Source organism: Gigantopelta aegis, chromosome 13 (assembly GCF_016097555.1).
Source record: "Gigantopelta aegis isolate Gae_Host chromosome 13, Gae_host_genome, whole genome shotgun sequence".
NCBI lineage: Eukaryota > Metazoa > Mollusca > Gastropoda > Neomphalida > Peltospiridae > Gigantopelta > Gigantopelta aegis.
In genome coordinates, this window is record NC_054711.1 from 3,161,146 (window position 1) to 3,183,035 (window position 21,890).

General features: G+C 37.5%; 1 protein-coding gene across 1 annotated transcript in view; it reads right to left on the reverse strand.

Annotated features, from left to right (window-relative positions):
* Positions 1-21,890, reverse strand: part of LOC121387611 (titin-like) — a 132,150-nt gene that overhangs the window by 105,343 nt on the left and 4,917 nt on the right. Inside the window, exons 2-4 of the mRNA XM_041518770.1 lie at positions 7,997-8,309; positions 3,851-7,399; positions 737-980 (exon numbers count right to left, since the gene is read on the reverse strand). Coding sequence (XP_041374704.1) covers positions 737-980; positions 3,851-7,399; positions 7,997-8,258 — 4,055 coding nt within the window. The 5' untranslated portion in view covers positions 8,259-8,309. The remainder of the gene's footprint in view (positions 1-736; positions 981-3,850; positions 7,400-7,996; positions 8,310-21,890) is intronic.

Consider the following 21,890-nt stretch of genomic DNA (forward strand, 5'->3'; position numbering starts at 1 on the left):
TGAGGTGCACTGTGATGAACATCTGTACATGCAACTATAAACCAAGTTTCATTGATCTAGGACTCTGGCCTTTTTACTTCATAAAGGAGAGTCAAAAGTGAGTAATTGGCCATTTTGGGTGAAGAGAAAGTCCTGCTTACCCCCACATCCCCACCACCTCCACTAGCACCACCCCAGGTTCTTTTATATCACTAAACTTAGCTACGTCCCACCCAGGGTGAGGAGAAAGTCCTACTTACCCCACATCCCCACCACCTCCTCTAGCACCACCCTCAGGTTCTTCAATATCACTAAACTTAGCTACGTCCCACCCAGGGTGAGGAGAAAGTCCTACTTACCCCACATCCCCACCACCTCCACTAGCACCACCCTCAGGTTCTTCAATATCACTAAACTTAGCTACGTCCCACCCAGGGTGAAGAGAAAGTCAAACTTACCCCACATCCCCACCACCTCCACTAGCACCCACCCCAGGTTCTTCTATATCACTAAACTTAGCTACGTCCCACCCAGGATGAAGAGAAAGTCAAACTCACCCGACATCCCCCCCCCACCTCCACTAGCACCCGCCCCAGGTTCTTCTATATCACTAAACTTAGCTACGTCCCACCCAGGATGAAGAGAAAGTCAAACTTACCCCACATCCCCACCACCTCCACTAGCACCTACCCCAGGTTCTTTTATATCACTAAACTTAGCTACGTCTCACCCAGGGGGAAGAGAAAGTCAAACCTACCCCACATCCCCACCACCGCCACTAGCACCACCCTCAGGTTCTTCAATGTCCACGAAGACCTGGACGTCACTGAAAATAGTCCCCTCTGAGTTGTGAGCCGTCAGAGTATAGGTCCCGCCGTCCTCGACTCCAGCCTCTGTGATCTCAAGAGTGTACGTGTCATTATCCGTCGTCACAGAGATGCGCTCGGTCGATTTGACCGTGTCACCCGCCTTGAACCATTTCACTTCAGGCTGAGGGTTACCTGGATGAGGGAAAAGAAAGGAATGTTTGTTTAATGACACCCCAGTACATTGTTTAATCAGTGGTTATTAGGAAAGGAAAGGAATGTCTGTTTAACGAGACCCCAGCACATTGTTTAATCAGTGGCTATTAGCAAAGGAAAGGAATGTCTGTTTAACGAGACCCCAGCACATTGTTTAATCAGTGGCTATCAGGATAGGAAAGGAATGTCTGTTTAATGACACCCCAGCACATTATTTAATCAGTGGCTGTTAGGAAAGGAAAGGAATGTCTGTTCAATGACACCCCAGCACATTGTTTAATCAGTGGCTGTTAGGAAAGGAAAGGAATGTCTGTTCAATGACACCCCAGCACATTGTTTAATCAGTGGCTGTTAGGAAAGGAAAGGAATGTCTGTTCAATGACACCCCAGCACATTGTTTAATCAGTGGCTTTTAGGAAAGGAAAGGAATGTCTGTTCAATGACACCTCAGCACATTGTTTAATCAGTGGCTATTAGGAAAGGAAAGGAATGTATGTTTAATGACACCCCAGCACATTGTTTAATCAGTGGCTATTAGGAAAGGAAAGGAATGTTTGTTTAATGACATCCCAGCAGATTGTTTAATCAGTGGCTGTTGGGAAAGGAAAGGAATGTTTGTTTAATGACACCTCAGCACATTGTTTAATCAGTGGCTATTAGGAAAGGAAAGGAATGTCTGTTTAATGACACCTCAGCACATTGTTTAATCAGTGGCTGTTAGGAAAGGAAAGGAATGTTTGTTTAATGACACCTCAGCACATTGTTTAAATTAATCAGTGGCGATTAGGAAAGGAAAGGAATGTTTGTTCAATGACACCCCAGCACATTGTTTAATCAGTGGCTATTAGGAAAGGAAAGGAATGTTTGTTTAATTGTAACAGTTCAACTGCCCGTGACCCACAGTTCTGAGACGTAGCTTCACTTGAGGTTGGAGTATGTAGTAGTGTTAGTATAAAGTGCTCCTACTGGAAGTAGCTAGTGGAAATTTCTTTATTAGCTCAGATGGTAGAACACTGGAATCTCATGGATGCATTCACCTGATTGGGATTTTTCTCGTTCCAACCAGTGCACCACAACTGATCAAAGGCCGTGGTATGTGCTTTCCTGTCTGTGGGAAAGTGCATATAACGATCCCTTGCTGCATCAGGAAAAATTTAGCAGGTTTCCTCTGATGACTACGTGTCCGAATAAACAAATGTTTCACATCCAACAGCTGATGATTAATAATAAATCAATGTGCTCTAGTGGTGTCGTTAAATAAAAACTTTAAGATTAATTAAAAGGAAGAACAAAATCATTTTCAACCGCCCATCTTAATTAATTACCCATGATTAATTATCATTGTCTCAATGTGTTGTGATGATGTAATATATAATGGAAGGAACAGACTGGATTCTCTGTTTGTTTAATCTACCTGTTTATATAGGCCAGTCTATTCTAGTGTAGCAGGTGGGTTTGATTACAGAGGTGCGTGGTGCTAGGTATAGCTATGTAGCCTATTTCTGATCCAAACCTGAGTAAATATTACATTTTTATACTCACCTTATAGATCCAGGTAATACAGAACACCTTGATACAGGTGAAACTGAGAAACTTAGTCTTGGTAAAAACATTTGGTCAAGAGTGAGAGAGGTAAGAAATGTCTTTTTAATAACACCTCAGCACTACGGCTATTTGGTGTCTAACATATGGTTATTTTGATACTTTGGGGGAGAGAGAGAGACAGAGACAGAGACAGAGAGAGAGAGAGAGAGAGAGAGAGAGAGAGAGAGAGAGAGAGAGAGAGAGAGAGAGAGAGAGAGAGGGGAGAGAGAGAGAGTGAGGGGGGAGAGACAGAGAGAGACACAGAGAGAGAGAGAGAGAGAGAGAGAGAGAGAGAGAGAGAGAGAGAGAGAGAGAGAGAGAGAGAGAGAGAGAGAGAGAGAGAGAGAGAGAGAGAGAGAGGGGGAGAGAGAGAGAGAGAGAGAGGGGGGGAGAGAGCGGGAGAGAGACACAGAGAGAGAGAGAGAGAGAGGGGGGGGGGAGATAGGGGGAGAGATAGGGGGAAAGAAAGGAATGTGTGTTTAACGACACCTCAGCACATTTTAAACTATGGCTCTTTGGTGTCTAACATATGGTTATTTTGACACTTGGTCGAGAATGACAGAGGAAATTATTATCCACATGGTTCAACATATTCAAGTTAATAATAATCATAGGAAGCACACAAGAGAGAGAGAGACAAAAGGAACACCTCAGCACATTTGGAAGTAGTTATAATAATAAATATATCCAGTTAAATGTTAAACACACTGTCCTGGTTGGATAGGTTAAGTTAAAGTTTGTTTTGTTTAATGACACCACTAGAGCACATTGAGTAATTAATCATCACCAGTTGGATGTCAAATATTTGGTAATTCTGAAATTCAGTCTTAGGGGAAATCCTGGAAATAAATTGTTTTTTCATTATCAGCAAGGTATTTTAGGACAGTACAGGACAGCATATACCATGGACATTGATATACCAGTCATGGAATGGGGAGGGGGGGGGTAAAGGGTCTGCCAAGAAGGTTTGATTCTAGGACTCAAAAACATCACGTGCTCTTTCAAATTAGCTAAAGTCTGCCTGCTGTCCCCCCCTTACCCCCCCCCCCCACTGGAAATGTTGGTATAGAGGTTGTTCACCTTCTTACTGAACAGCCCACTCACTGTGGGTTAAAGCCAGTATTGAGATACCAGTACCTACATAATTAAACAGTATTATATAATCAATATGTCACCAAGACTTGTGAATAACAAAAGAAGATAATAAACTAAAAATTAATTAATTCATCAAAGAAAAAAAAACCCACACTGAATATTCAACTGACCTTGGACTTCAGATGAAAGATGAATTGTCTCCCCTGCCTTCACCGAGACATCCTCAGACACCGATGTGATTGTAGGGGGCGCCAGTGTGGCGTCTGTTTCCACTTGTGATGACGACACAGAAGAAGAAATGTTCAACTCCTCCTTCCCATATTCTGTTCCAGAAACACCTACTTCCGTCCGCAGTCTAAACACCTCTTCAGTTGGATTCTGTGATTCTGAAATCTCCACCTTGGTACTCAGTGTAAATCCTTCTCCTCCACCAGGTGGCGTCTGCTTGTCAGACGGACTATTCTCAACGCTACCCTCGGCATGTAAAATTAGCCCAGCGTTGACGTCTGCAGAGTCGGTCTTGGTTTCCGAGTTCTGTTTTGACTGACTGACCTCAGAAGCCTCCACCGGCATTCCTTCAAGATCCCGGGTTTCTTTCTCTCCATCCATCTGCTCAACAAGTGTGTCACTGTGGCTCTTGGTTGCCCTGACGACGACTGCAGATTTCTGAAGGTCAGCAGTGTCAGCCATTGTTTCCCCAGCAGATTGCAGATTATCTGTGCTAAGTTCAGTGAGAGCGGCTATATCCTCCATGGAAGCCTCATCGATGAACGATGACATTTGCTCGTGGATATTTGTTACAATGTCGGTCTGTTTTTCAACTGAAACTGTAGATTTTTTTTCGTCCACAATTTCTTTAACATTTCCCACAGTCTCTTCTTTATAATAGAGTTCTTGCTGATCAGTGGTCGATTCTTTTTTATCATCTCTTATTGTCGTTTTCTCGTAAGCTATTTCATCTGTTGTGACGTCTGCTGTGGATATTTCATTTGTTGTTGTTGTTGTTGTTGTTGTTACATTTGACCCTTCAATCAGACACACTTCATGAGAGCCAGCTTCTAGTTTTTCTTCTTCAACCTTTTCAACATAGGTTGGCCGTTGTTCGTTCACAGCTTGTAATTCTGCCATTTTTTCTTTCTGTTCGTCAACATCAAGCTCCTCTGTCCTCGTTTCCATCATCCTCATTTCTGCTCTGCTGCTTGAAAATTCAACTGGATCCACAGAATCGCCAAATGCTAATTTCTCAATTGCCATGGCGACATCTTCTCTTGAAATCTTTTCTGTCCGTTCAGCTAGAGCTTGTGCGAGAATTTCATCTGCTTTCATTACAGAAAATTCCGATATTTCGGTACGTTCTGTACTTTCCGTTTCTTCAGTGACATTAACTTTTTGCATACCGTCATCTGATTTTTCTTCGACATACGAACTGCTATCTTCCGTTATTTCTTCCGTGTGACCGAGAACACTTTGTTTTGAAGCTAAATCTTTTCTCTCTTCTTCCATTTGCTCGACCGCTGACTGAAGACTGGTTAAAACATCTAATACGTTGGCAGATTCATTCAAAGATGAATCAACAACACTTTCGTCGCCTCTCAAAAGTGAATCTCTCAACGACATGTCAAAGATTCCACTGTCGTAACCTAGACTGGTGGACGCAACTTCTTCTTTTGATATGGATGAATCCAAAAAGCTTTCTTCCACTGAATCGTGAACTTCGACAGTTGCACCTGTAACTAATTCCTCCGATTTTGAATAAGCTCCAGCTTCAGTTATCTCCGAGGCAGTCACAGGTGACCCTTCCTTTGGTGACAGGTTAAATAAATTTACATTCGAATCTCGGTCACTGTCCAGTGCCAATTCATCTGCTTTGTTTTCTGGCTGTTGTACAACATATTGTTGTTTCAGTGAACTTGTATCCAAGACTTCACATTCAGCAGAACTTGAATCTATATCTGAAATTAACTCAGTTTCTTCCACTTTTTGATCAATATTCTCTTCACATATTTTCTTTTTGTTTTCTTCAATAACCGTGTCAACATTTGTAGTAGATGATTTGTCGGAACTAAAGTCCAATTCACTGGAGTCTGTTTCAGTGTCGGCACTAGAAGATTCAATTCTGGTTTCAAATTCGACCAATAGCAACTCTTTTTCTTTATCATGTGACACAGTTTCCATGGTTTCCACAGATACTTCTATACCACTAGTTCTCACTGTTTCTTTATTTTCAACGTGAGATGTGCTTGTCACAGACAAACCTTCTTCAGGCTGATCATGGGTCTTGGTTTCCATGGTTACTATGGATGAATCCAAATGACTAGATTTTTCTTCTTCTTTATTTTCCACCTCAGAAGAGCTCGACACTACCAAGTTCTCCTCAGCTTGGTCATGAGTTGTCTCTGTTGTTTCCACTGAGCTATCAAAATGGACAGATCTTTTTACTTGTCTGGTTTCAGTTTCTGAAGTTTCAACCGTTGAAGAAATATCCTTATTTACGTCATACGCCTTTTCCTCAATGTCACTTTTGAAGTTTAATTCCAACGACTCCATTGTTTGAGATTCTTTTCTTGTTTCAGAAATACTGCTTTCAGATCCCACCAGTTTTGCTAACTCATCTTCTCTCTCTTTCATTCTTTCTTGAATTTCTTCTTCGATTTTAATTTCCTCCTTCACTGTTGTGCTCGATTCTTCTTTTGCTTCAGTTACACTAACTTCAGATCCAGCCAGTTTTGTTAACATTGCTTCCTGCTGTTTCGTCTTTTCTTCACTTTCTTCCTTTATCTTAATTTCCTCCTTTTTGATTATGAGAGATTCTTCCCTTGTTTCAGTAACCGTACTTTCAGATTCAACCATTTTTGCTAATTTGATTTCTTGCTCTCTGATCTTTTCTTCCATTTCTTCCTTGATCCAAATTTCCTCCTTTTTAATATTTTCAGATTCTTCCTTGATCCTAATTTCCTCCTTTTTAATATTTTCAGATTCTTCCTTGATCCGAATTTCCTCCTTTTTAATACTTTCAGATTCTTCTCTTGATTCGGATACATTACTTTCAGATTCAACCGTTTTTGCTAATTCAGATCTTTTCTCTTCAATCTTTACCTCCTTTTCTTCTTTGATTGTAATTTCCTCCTTTGTGCTAGAGATCCACTCTTCACTTTCAACAGCATTACTAGATTTTAATATTTGCTCTTTGCTTTCTGACACCGACAATTCATAATCAAACTTGCTCTTTTTCGAATAAGAGCTTTCTTCTGTTTTGATTTCCACATCAGATATTTTTGCATCTCTGCTCTCTGCATTTTCAGTAATGCTTGTACTAGAATCGACAGCATTGTGCGATCGTTTGTGCGACAAATCTCCGATCTCTTCATACATTTTCGCCATGTACTCAATCTTACTTTTCATATTTTCCAGTCGATCGAACTCATCACTGGACTCAGAACCGGAACTTCTGTCACTTCCTTCTGCTCTTCCAGTCGTTATTTCCGTGATCAGTTCCGTTTCCCGTTCCACTTGGATGATTCCCTGGTCACCATAAGTCCTTGCAGTAAAGTCACGAATCCCCATACTCCCGTAAGATTGATTTTCAAGTTGTTCGATTTTTGTTTCGTACTGCTCTCGTTGAAATTCAGATTTCTCGAAATGTAGGTCATCATCATCAATTACGCTGAATGACATGGAGTGAACTGATGTGCTTTCTTCTGTATGACTAGTCTTTTTCACTGGAAGAAAACGAACAAACAAAAAAATTAAAAATTAAAAATTACATATTAAAGGCGCATAATCACTGCCTTCGGTCTTTATACAATAACCCTCAGTCATACTTCTAACAAAATGACCAAAATTGAAGGGAAGTAACTCTGATTTCCGACAAACAGGTATGCTACTGTAGATGCCTTTCCCTGCAATTGCTCACAGAAATCAGAAATGTCATGGAGATTGCCTTGGACTACATGTATATTCAGGGGGTTTTAATGGCATGTTTCTTTTTTCCATGGACATTTTGTTAATTGCAGGGGTTGAAATTCAATGGGAAATAACTCTCATACATGTATACATCTAACAGGCTAAGAGACAAATAATATTAAAGAGAAGTAACTCTTATGGTCTTTAAACAAAAATCCAAAGAAATAAAACATTAAACTTTAAGCAAGTAAAAATTTAAATTAAAGGGAAGTAACTCTTACAAACAGGTATACCACAATATAAGCCATTTCCTCAAAATTCTGGGTTCTGAAAAAAAAGGACATAATTATCTTATTTCAAATTCTAACAGTAAAAAAACAAAAACAAATTAATAAAAGGGAGTTAACTCTTACTTCTAACAAACAGGTAAGCGGCAGTGGACGCCATTCCCTCGGAATTCTGGGCCCGACAGCGGTAACATCCTTCGTCTCTCTGTGAAATCTTCTCAATAACCAGCGAGATTGTCCCGTCCCGCCCATGACCAATTTTGTACCGAGGATCATGGGTAATTTCACTGCCATCCTTATACCACTTGATATCGGGACGAGGAAAACCGATAACTTGACACTCAAAGCGTTTCGTCCCGCCAAGCACTACCTCCGTTTTTTCAGGCATGTTGACTGAAGGCGAAACCCACAGCCTGGCGGCAAGGGATTAATTCATATTCTGAAAAATTGAAAAGGATTCTGATAAGGTAATGTTAATACAATCAATTTATTTCAGAAAAACCTGGGACCTAATTTATAGACAACAAATCATCCTCTTTGCAAGTCTTTTAGCACTGCGAGATCGCAAAGTTGCAAGAGTTTAGTGAATTAGGCCCCTGCTCTAGTAGTCACTGTATTAAGCAGCCACTTGTGCTAAAATGCCTTTTTTTTTCTTTTTTTTATTATCTAATATAGTATAAACTGACCTTTATTATCCACATTTCAACATAACCGAGTTAATAAAAAAACATAGGAAGCACACGTGTAATAATTAACAGGTGTAATGACGTAATTTATGGGAAGTGACGTCATAACATAACGTTCTTTCCCTAGTCCTAGCTCAGACTGTGTATGTGAAATATGACGTCATTTTGTCATTTCTTTCTTTGAGATGGTCCTCGTTATTCATAAAGAAAACAACAATAATAATATGGATAATAAAGAAATTATTACACTTGCATGCGAGTCATACTGACTTGACTTAACCTGTGTCATGTATTACCCTCACTCTCATTTGGGCAAAACAAACATCATAACACCCATTTCGTAAAATCAGTATGACACTCAAACTTATATAATAATCTCTATGTATTACATTTCATTTCAGATTTTTTCGTGCTATCTGGGCCGTCTGTCCAGGACAGTGGGTTTGTTGTTAGTTGGTTAGTGAGAGAGAAGAGAGTGTAGTGACCTTACACCCACTGAGCCCTTAAGAACTCGCTCTGGGTGGCAGCCGGTACTGGGGTGTGAACCCTGTACCAACCAGCCTGTAGTCTGATGGTTTAACCACTGCGCCACTGAGGCTGGTTTCTCTATGTATCAAGCAGCTACCAGATATAAATGGCCACTTTTTTAACTCTCCCTGTGGTGGCTGTTTAACACAGGTTTGACTGAATACATAGTGAAACCTCTCAAAACCGGACCCTCTGTAAACCGGAATTCTCTCAAAAACGAACGTTTTTCATAGTCCCTTTTTCAAATATCTGTGCAGAAGAGAACCCCTCTAAACCAGATACCTCTTAAAACCAGACTTTTTACTTGGTCCCCAGGGTGTCCGGTTTATAGGAGTTTCACTGTACATTAAAAAAAAAAAGAAGTTTTTTTGAGGATGTATTATACAACTATATTGAAGGGAAAAAGAGTAAAATCATTTGCAACAAATTATACATTGGTCATTCATAAACACTATGAGAAGGTTTGCTGTATTATGGTGTGTCTACACGAGTCACAAATTATACATTGGTCATTGATAAACACTATGAGAAGGTTTGCTGTATTATGGTGTGTCTACACGAGTCACAAATTATACATTGGTCATTCATAAACACTATGAGAAGGTTTGCTGTATTATGGTGTGTCTACACGAGTCACAAATTATACATTGGTCATTCATAAACACTATGAGAAGGTTTGCTGTATTATGGTGTCTACACGAGTCACAAATTATACATTGGTCATTCATAAACACTATGAGAAGGTTTGCTGTATTATGGTGTGTCTACACGAGTCACAAATTATACATTGGTCATTCATAAACACTATGAGAAGGTTTGCTGTATTATGGTGTGTCTACACGAGTCACAAATTATACATTGGTCATTCATAAACACTATGAGAAGGTTTGCTGTATTATGGTGTGTCTACACGAGTCACAAATTATACATTGGTCATTCATAAACACTATGAGAAGGTTTGCTGTATTATGGTGTGTCTACACGAGTCACAAATTATACATTGGTCATTCATAAACACTATGAGAAGGTTTGCTGTATTATGGTGTGTCTACACGAGTCACAAATTATACATTGGTCATTCATAAACACTATGAGAAGGTTTGCTGTATTATGGTATGTCTACATGAGTCACAAATTTCAAACATATACAAATGTTACAGTTGGTTCAAGACCGTTTTATTTGTTGCACAGGAACATTTTATTAACTTAAGTGATACCAGCAGTGTAGTAAAACAGACGTTTTTCTTACACACCTTTTGACACAGTATGGAAACTCAACACATTTTATTTACAGTTATTTGGTGTCAGACATATGGTTAAGGACCACACAGATATTGAGAGAGGAAACCCACTGTCGCCACTACATGGGCTACTCTTTTCGATCAGCAGCAAGGGATCTTTTATATGCACCATCCCACAGACAGGGTAATACATACCACGGCCTTTGATATGCCAGTCGTGGTGCACTGGCTGAACGAGAAATAGCCCAATGGGCCCACCGACAGGGATCGATCCCAGGACACAAATTTAACGTGTCAAATTCAAACTCACCACTGGAATGCCACAAATAATTATCTTACCGGATACTTTTCTCTGAAAACATGTTTTAATCCAAATCTTCTAAAATAATCCACAGCAATTTAATCCACATAAAACTGGATTAGAAAAGTAACTCCACACTCAAGGATTTAAAAATTATGAACTCCACAATTTTTTTTTTTAATATACCAGAAGCAGTATTCCAGATCCAAAGAATGAGATAAATGAAGTTAGGAAATACACAGTGTTATTCAAGAATGAGAAAACTGGTATTTAGAAAATAAACACTATTCTTTACACTCAAGAAAAACAGTGATTTAAAATACACAGAATTATTCCATTTTAAAGAATGAACAAAAATAGTATTTGAAAAACAAAACAAAAAAACTTCACTTATTTATCACTATTTCCAAATTTTTGTGGGTTTTTTTAAAATACACAGTATTATTCAAATATTGGGGTGGGAGGTGGGGGTGGAGAGAGGAATACAATACTTCCAAAAAATCCACAGTACTATTTTTGAAATACACAGTACCAATTATTACTCAAATAAGAAAAAACAATCCACAGTACTATTTTCAAAATACACAGTACCAATTATTACTCAAATAAGTACAAATGTACTTTCAAAAATACACAGCATTATTATTTAAGTTAAAAAACAAACAGTACAGGTACTTGAATAAAAATACACAGTATTATTTTATAAAAACCCATAGTACTTCCAAAAAATACACAGTATTATTCAAGTGGAATAAAAATACAGTATTTCCAAAAAAAAACACAGTACTAGTTTAAAAAAGAAATACACAGTATTATTCAAGTCCGAGAAAAACACAGTACTTCCAAAAAAACACACAGTACTAGTTAAAAAAGAAATACACAGTATTATTCAAGTCTGAGAAAAACCAGCCACATTCATTGAGTGAGAATCTTGCCAATGTATTCCAAAGTGTTACTGCGTCATCAATACTTTGTATTGAACTCTGGCATTTCTCATCATCTGTGCCTGGATGCAATCACCCCATCTCTTACACACACACAATCCAGCCATGTAGGTATGGTTAGCAACAGACAAAACAGCAGTTTCACCAATCATACATAATAGTATACTGTGGGGATGTAGCTCCTAGGTACAGCTCTCGCCTGAGGAATGATGGGTCAAAGGATCAATTCCCGTGAGTGGAATCATCACATTTTTTACAGGTACATTCTAGATATAACTGGAACAGACGAACATTGTATACAGTGATTTCATCACTCATTTACATAATTCTGTTAGGATGTAGAGTTCTTGCCTGAGGAGCGATGGGTCAAAGGATCAATTCTCGTGAGTGTATCATCACATTTTTACAGGTACATTCTAAATATAACCAGAACGGACGAACATAGTGTACAGTGATTTAATCACTCATTTACATAATTCTCTCAGGATGTAGGTTCTTGGTAAAGCTCTCGCTAGAGGAGTGATGGGTCATAGGATCAATTCCTGTGAGTGGAATCATCACTTTTTAGCAGTACATTCTAGATATAACATGAACAGATAAAGAATGTTAACATATTCTTAACAATGATTTCAACACTCATTTACATAATTCTGTTGGGATGTAGCTTAGTAGTAGAGCTCTCGCCTGGCGAGTGATGGATCAGAGAATCAACTCCAATCAGTGTAAGCATCACAACTTTACAGGCATAGTTTAGCTATAATAGCAACAAACAAACCCTTTGTCAGACTCTTAGCATAATTGCTTAACTCAATGTAAATATTATATATTTACTTCAAAACACATATCTCAATAAGCAAGAGGTTTTTTAAGGAATTTTTTTTATTAAAATATTATATAGATACAGTCAAGAAAACATCTAATGAACAGCAAGAATACAAAAATATTATATAGTTATAGCCAAGAAGACACCAAAAGAACAGCAACAAGCCTTTTTTAATAAAATATACTTTCAAGAAGACTTCTAAATATATCTTTTGAGGAAATTCTCTATCAAATTATTAGAAGGAAGAAAATGTTTTATTTAACGACGCACTCAACACATTTTATTTACGGTTATATGGCATCAGACATACATGCATGGTTGAGGACCACACAGATATTGAGGGAGGAAACCCGCTGTCACCACTTCGTGGGCTACTCTTTTCGATTAGCAGCAAGGGATCTTTTATATGCACCATCCCACAGACAGGGTAGTACATACCACAGCTGAAATGAGAAATAGCCCAATGGGCCCACCGATGGGGATCGATCCTAGATCGATTGCGCATCAGTGGAGCACTGTACCACTGAGCTATGTCCCGTCCCTATCAAATGATTAATTAATCAGTAATACTGCCAAACTAATATTAGCGTAACATCAAGACAAGGGGCAGGATTTAGCTCAGTCAGTGGAGCACTGTACCACTGAGCTATGTCCCGTCCCTATCAAATGATTAATTAATCAGTAATACTGCCAAACTAATATTAGCGTAACATCAAGACAAGGGGCAGGATTTAGCTCAGTCAGTCGAGTGCTGTACCACTGAGCTATGTCCCGTCCCTATCAAATGATTAATTAATCAGTAATACTGCCAAACTAATATTAGCGTAACATCAAGACAAGGGGCAGGATTTAGCTCAGTCAGTCGAGCACTGTACCACTGAGCTATGTCCCGTCCCTATCAAATGATTAATTAATCAGTAATACTGCCAAACTAATATTAGCGTAACATCAAGACAAGGGGCAGGATTTAGCTCAGTCAGTTGAGCGTTCACCTGAGGTGCTTATGTGACAGGATCGAACCACCTTGGTGGATCCATTCAACTGGGTGGGTTCCAACCAGTGCACCACAACTGGCCAAAGGCCGCGGTATGTACATTCCTGTCTGTGGAAAGTGCACATAAAAGATCCCTTGCTGCTAATGAAAATATGTAGCAGGTTTCCTCTGATGACTACGAGTCATAATTACCAAATGTTTGACATCCAATAGCTGCTGATTAATTAATCAATGTGCTCTAGTGGTGATGTTAAACAAAACAAACAAACAAACATCAAGACATCTTTTAAGATTAGTTATTGTCCAACACACATCTGCAGAACAGCAAGATATCTTTTAATAAAATATTATTCTGCCAAGACAATTTCTGAAGGTCTTATAAGGACATTTTTTATTAAAAATATAGTTACTGCCAAGAACACTTCTGAAAAAGAGAAAGAAGTCTTTTAAGCAAATGTTCTATAAAATTATTAGTTACTGCCAAACATCTTTAGAGCAGCAAGAAGTCTTTAAAGGAAATTTTCTGTTATGAAATTACAAACATACATTTGCCAAATGGCAAGAAGTATTTTAAGCACATTTAAAAATAAAATTTGGTAAAATTAATGCAAGGAAGACTTCTGAAGAACAGCAAGATATCTTTTAAGGAAATTGTCTACCTGTATTTTTAAAATTATTAATTCCTGCCAAACACACATCTGCAGAACAGCAAGGTGTCTTTTAAGGAAATTTTCTATATAAATATGTTACAATTACTAACAAGGAGACTTCTAAAGAACAGCAAGACATCTTTTAAGGGAATGTTCTATTTTAAAAATTATTAGTTACTGCTAAACAAAGAAATCTGCAAAGGAAAGTCTTTTGAGGAAATGTTTAAAGATGTTATGTAATTAGTTTTTTAGAAATGTTTAGTTGCTATTAAACATAGGTCTGAAGAACAGAAATAAAAAGAAAGAAATATTTTATTTAATGACGCACTCAACACATTTTATTCACAGTTATATTGTGTCTGACATATGGTTAAGCACCACATAAATTGAGAGAGGAAACCTGCTGTCACCACTTCATGGGCTACTCTTTTCGATTAGCAGTAAGGGATCTTTTATATGCACCATCCCACTGACAGGGTAGTACATACCATGGCCTTTGATGTAGCAGTTGTGGTGCACTGGCTGAAACGAGAAATAGACCAATGGGTCCACCGATGGGGATCGATCCCAGACCGACCACGCATCAAGCAAGCGCTTTACCACTGGGCTACCTCCCGCCCTGAAGAACAGAAGTAAGTGTTTTAAGAAATATTTTCTATTAAAATATTTAAACTATTACTACCAAGATGACTTCTGAAGAACAGCAAGACATCTTTTAAGCCACTTTTCTATCTATGAAATTATTAGTTACTGCCAAAAAAACATCTTTCAAATAAAAAATTTGTATTACAATACTATACTGCCAAAACAACTTCTGAGAAAAAGAAAGCAGTCTTTTAAGCACATTTTCTTTTAAAACACTATACCACCAAGCAGACTTCAGACAAACAGCAAGAAGTCTTTTAAGAACATTTTCTATTAAAATAATAATCTGCCAAGACAACTTCTAAAGAACAGCAAGAAGTCTTTTAAGGAATGTTTCTCTATATATAAATACCATACAGCCACTGCCAAGGTTTTTTCTTAGATGTGCCAGATGAAAAAGGTACATGTATCTGAGATATCAAAAATAGTATATCTGACTCGGTTTGACCCACCAGGCTGTGGGAGAACCGTGTACGTCATGGCAACTCCTTAGCTGGCTGTCTCTGATCTCTGTCTTAGAGATGTTTTCTCAGCTGTATCACAGGGCATGTGGATCTGAGTCTCAAAGACCAACTATATACAGCAAGTGGTGAAGTGAGAAAATATCTGTCCAGTATCAATAAATATTACATACATAGCCAGTATGAACATATATTATTTATATATTCTGATTTTATATTGTATTAAAAAAAAGAAAAAAAAAGTATACTCTACAGCAATAAGTTAAGTAGTGCCCAGTATCAATAATTATTATTATTATCTGCAATCAATATATTTATATATTCTGATTTTACACTATCAATAAATATTATCGAGTATAAATATATTTATATATTCTGATTTTACACTATCAATAAATATTATCCAGTATGAATATATTTATATATTCTGATTTTACACTATCAATAAATATTATCCAGTATGAATATATTTATATATTCTGATTTTACACTATCAATAAATATTATCCAGTATGAATATATTTATATATTCTGATTTTACACTATCAATAAATATTATCCAGTATGAATATATTTATATATTCTGATTTTACACTATCAATAAATATTATCGAGTATGAATATATTTATATATTGCTATTTTATACTGTATTAAAAACAAAGAAGAAGAAAAACGAAGTATATTCTACAGCAAGTGGTGAAATGAAACCATCTGTCCAGTATCAATACATATTATCCACTGGATTCCAGTATGAATATATTTACAATATATTCTGATTTTATACTCTGTTTAAAAACAAAAAAACAAAAAGAACCCACCATTTATTCTACAACTAGTGGTGAACTGGGAAAATCTGTCCAGTTCAGTTCTGTCCAGTCCAGTTCTGTCCAGTTCAGTAAATATTATCTAGTATGAACATGTTTATATTTTCTAATTTTATGCCATTAATAAATATTATCCACTATAAATATGCAATTGTATTTAAATATTCTGATTTCACACATTCAATAAATATTATCTATTATGAATACATTTATATATATCATTTTACTACATCAATAAATATCCAGTATGAATATATTTTTATATTATCATTTTACTACATCAATAAAAATCCAGTATGAATATATTTATATATTATCATTTTACTACATCAATAAATATCCAGTATGAATACACTTATATATTATCATTTTACTATATCAATGAATATCCAGGATGAATATATTTATATATTATCATTTTACACTTTTAATAAATGTTATCAACTATGAATATATATATATTTTCTGATTTTACACTATCAATAAATAAATATTATCCAGTATAATTACAGTAATATATTCTGATTTTGTATTATCATTAAATGTTATCCACTATGAATATATTCATATATTCAGATTTTACACTATCAATAAATATTATCCACTACGAATATATTCATATATTCTGATTTTACACTATCAATAAATATTATCTACTACGAATATATTCATATATTCCGATTTTACACTATCATTAAATGTTATCCACTACGAATATATTTATATGTTCTAATTTTATACTGTATTAAAAAATAATAATAATAATTTTTTTAAATAAAAACCCCCAAAAACTGACCTCGACATAATCAAAACTGAATGGTGTGATTAACTGGTCTCCTAACTTAGGCCAATTTTACATGCATGATCCCACACAGGGCAGTATATACCACAGTCCATGTTACAGAACACTGACCTCGACATAATCAAAACTGAATGGTGTGATTAACTGGTCTCCTAACTTAGGCCAATTTTACATGCATGATCCCACACAGGGCAGTATATACCACAGTCCATGTTACAGAACACTGACCTCGACATAATCAAAACTGAATGGTGTGATTAACTGGTCTCCTAACTTAGGCCAATTTTACATGCATGATCCCACACAGGGCAGTATATACCACAGTCCATGTTACAGAACACTGACCTCGACATAATCAAAACTGAATGGTGTGATTAACTGGTCTCCTAACTTAGGCCAATTTTACATGCATGATCCCACACAGGGCAGTATATACCACAGTCCTTGTTACAGAACACTGACCTCGACATAATCAAAACTGAATGGTGTGATTAACTGGTCTCCTAACTTAGGCCAATTTTACATGCATGATCCCACACAGGGCAGTATATACCACAGTCCTTGTTACAGAACACTGACCTCGACATAATCAAAACTGAATGGTGTGATTAACTGGTCTCCTAACTTAGGCCAATTTTACATGCATGATCCCACACAGGGCAGTATATACCACAGTCCATGTTACAGAACACTGACCTCGACATAATCAAAACTGAATGGTGTGATTAACTGGTCTCCTAACTTAGGCCAATTTTACATGCATGATCCCACACAGGGCAGTATATACCACAGTCCTTGTTACAGAACACTGACCTCGACATAATCAAAACTGAATGGTGTGATTAACTGGTCTCCTAACTTAGGCCAATTTTACATGCATGATCCCACACAGGGCAGTATATACCACAGTCCTTGTTACAGAACACTGACCTCGACATAATCAAAACTGAATGGTGTGATTAACTGGTCTCCTAACTTAGGCCAATTTTACATGCATGATCCCACACAGGACAGTATATACCACAGTCCTTGTTACAGAACACTGACCTCGACATAATCAAAACTGAATGGTGTGATTAACTGGTCTCCTAACTTAGGCCAATTTTACATGCATGATCCCACACAGGGCAGTATATACCACAGTCCTTGTTACAGAACACTGGCTGGAACTAGAAATAGCTCAATGGACCGATTGATGGAGACTGATCCTAGATCAGTCGTGCATCAGGCGAGTGCTATACCACTGGGCTATGTCACAATATAGACACAAGCAAGAACCAGGTTAATTGAATTTGCAACATTATCCAACAACTGCTTATGTTAACACCTACCCAGGCATATACACAATCTACAAAGAACTTAAGGTTACATGATATAATGAATATAAGCTGTTAAGAAAACAGTATTATGTAAGTGGGATGTATCCCTGTACATGTGGAAGAGTTCATTTACTAAATGCAATATACACCGATTTTCAGAGTTAGGAACAGTAAAGGTACATTTATCCATCTATCGGCCAATTATGATAACCGATTAAAGCAAAGTCATAAACATATACTACTACTAGCTGATTATGACTCTTAATGTCACTCATGTGATATCACATGCATAGCTATATTACAAAATTGTTCATTTGACCTTCAGGTCATTGTACAATGTAACTGAAATAACAGAAATAATAGCTTTTCCCCTTAATTGTTATGGTCTGCAGGATAAACATAATAATTGTTTATGATGTAGGATATCGGCTTTATCCTGTTCAGGCCGAATGGGAAATGATAAAGCCGATATCCTACGTCATTAACTAGTTATTTTCTATGTGTACTGAGGTTAGTACAACTCAAAATGCAATCTACACCCACTGAAAAGGATGTGAAAAGCTATACTTCATGATATATTAAGTTTCGTCTTGTGGTAAATTACCGGTATAAAATATTACCTGTTTAGTTAAGGAATCTGCAAGATATCTTTTGAGGAACTTTTCTATGAAATTATTAATTACTGCCAAACACACATCTGCAGAAGAAACAGCAAGATATCTTTTAAAGCCATTTTATATTAACATATTAGTTACTGACCAAAGTCACATCTGCAGAACAAACAGCAAGATATCTTTTAAAGTCATTTTATATTAACATATTAGTTACTGACCAGAGTCACATCTGCAGAAGAAACAGCAAGATATCTTTTAAAGCCATTTTATATTAACATATTAGTTACTGACCAGAGTCACATCTGCAGAACAAACAGCAAGATATCTTTTAAAGCCATTTTATATTAACATATTAGTTACTGACCAGAGTCACATCTGCAGAACAAACAGCAAGATATCTTTTAAAGCCATTTTATATTAACATATTAGTTACTGACCAAAGTCACATGTGCAGGACAGCAAGATATCTTTTAAGGCCATTTTTAATTAAAACATTATACTGCCAAGACTATGCATTTCTGAGGTCTACATGTATATAAGCAATACATTTAGAAAACGTTTCTTTTGTTTAAGGATACCACTAGAGCACACTGATTTATTAATCATCGGCTATTGGATATCAAACATATGGTCATTTTAACAGTCATAGAGAGGAAAGCCGCTACATTTTTCCATTAGTAGCAAGGGATCTTTTATATGCACCATCCCACAGACAGGATAGCACATACCATGACCTTTGATATACCAGTAGTGGTGCACTGGCTATGACGAGAAATAGCCCAATGGGTCCACCAGCCTCGGTGGCGTCGTGGCAGGCCATCGGTCTACAGGCTGGTAGGTACTGGGTTTGGATCCCAGTCGAGGCATGTGATTTTTAATCCAGATACCGACTCCAAACCCTGAGTGAGTACTCCACAAGGCTCAATGGGTAGGTGTAAACCACTTGCACCGACCAGTGATCCATAACTGGTTCAACAAAGGTCATGGTTTGTGCTATCCTGCCTGTGGGAAGAGCAAATAAAAGATCCCTTGCTGCTAATCGGAAGAGTAGCCCATGTAGTGGTGACAGCGGGTTTCCTCTCTCAATATCTATGTGGTCCTTAACCATATGTCTGACGCCATATAACCGTAAATAAAATGTGTTGAGTGAGTCGTTAAATAAAACATTTCTTTCTTTCTTTCAATCCCAGACCGACCGCACATCAAGCGAGTGCTTTACCACTGGGCTACATCCCTCCCCCAATGTATTTAGAAATATAATCAAGAACCCTATGGATGTCTACATGTAGTATTTGCATGCAGCCGGTATTGGGATAAGAACCCACAACCTTCCAAACCTAAACCCAATGACACGACTGAGGTCTACATGTACATTGTATATACATTGTAAGCAATACATTTACAACAGTAATCAAGAACATTCACAAAATTATAAGCAAATACATTTAAAAGTGTAATAAAAAATATTTCATAGATAGCCGGTGTGAGGATTTGAACTCATAACCTACCAGACCTAAACCTGATGACTGTGCATCATCGAGACTTACATGTATATAAGCAATACATTTAGAAGTGTAATTAAAAACAATTCCATGGATATCTAGTTGTTGCTGCCGGTGTGAAAATTTGAAACCATAACCTACCAACCCTAAACCTGATGACTGTGCACCATTGAGGTTTACATGTATATAAGCAATACGTTTAGAAGTGTAATTAAAAAACAATTCCATGGATATCTAGTTGCCGGTGTGAGGATTTGAACCCACAATGTACCAGACCTGAACCTGATGACTGTGCATCATCGAGGCCTACATGTATATAAGCAATACATTTAGGAGCATAATCAAAAATTCCTCGGAAGGTGTGCACTATTGCAGCCTTATCTCATCAGATAACTGGAAAAGGTTACAGAAATGTCAAACAGATTCACAGTGCTTCCTCTGATAGCATGCCAAAAACATGATAGGAACAAAATTATATTAGCTGTAAAGAAAACATATATGAAAGGTTACCATTTAGTAACTTGGGTTTTTCTATACAGAAAGAAACACACACACATTATGTAAAAAAAATATTAAGATTTATATGAAAGATTAAGTGAGAGAGAGAGAGAGAGAGAGAGAGAGAGAGAGAGAGAGAGAGAGAGAGAGAGAGAGAGAGAGAGAGAGAGAGAGAGAGAGAGAAAGGGAGGGAAGAGGTATGTTGGGCAGAGACAGAGACAGAGAGAGAGAGAGAGCAGATATGTTGGGGAGAGAGAGAGACAGAGACAGACGGAGAGAGACAGAGAGACGGAGAGAGACAGATAGAGAGACGGAAAGAGAGACAGACAGACAGAGAGAAAGACAGACATTTAGAGAGAGAGAATGAGAGACATAGAGAGAAGAGATATGTTGGGGAGAGACAGAGACAGAGACAGAGACAGAGAGAGAGAGAGAGAGAGAGAGAGAGAGAGAGAGAGAGAGAGAGAGAGAGAGAGAGATCTTTTATATGTACTTTCCCATAAACAAAGTTTAAAAGTTTCTTTTGTTTAACGACACCACTAGATCACATCGATTAATTAATCATCGGCTATTGGATGTCAAACATTTGGTAATTCTGACTCATAGCCATCAGAGGAAACCTGGTACATTTTTTCTAATGCAGCAAGGGATCTTTTATATGCACTTTCCTACAGACAGAAAAGCACATACCACCCTTTATTAGGCCATTTAGAACCCGGTCCTACAGTCTAAATTTTGAAATTGTCCCCATCATATTATCCTGCCTGTGGGAAGCGCAAATAAAAGATCCCTTGCTGCCTGTCATAAAAGAGTAGCCTACGTGGCGACAGCAGGTTTCCTCTAAAAAAACAGTGTCAGAATGACCATATGTTTGATGTCCAATAGCCAATGATAAAATAAAAAAATCAATGTGCTTTAGTGGCGTCGTTAAATAAAACAAACTTTATTTCTCTTTTTTTTGTCTAGTTGTGGTGCACTGGTTGGAACGAGAAAAACCCTTGGTATTACAGACCAAATAGTAATGTTTGTAATATAATACAAAGATGTAATATGCAACTGAATGAATGGATGGATGGATGGATGGATGGCTGGCTGGATGGCTGGCTGGATGGCTGGCTGGCTGGCTGGCTGGCTGGCTGGCTGGCTGGCTGGATGGATGGATGGATGGATGGATGGATGGATGGATG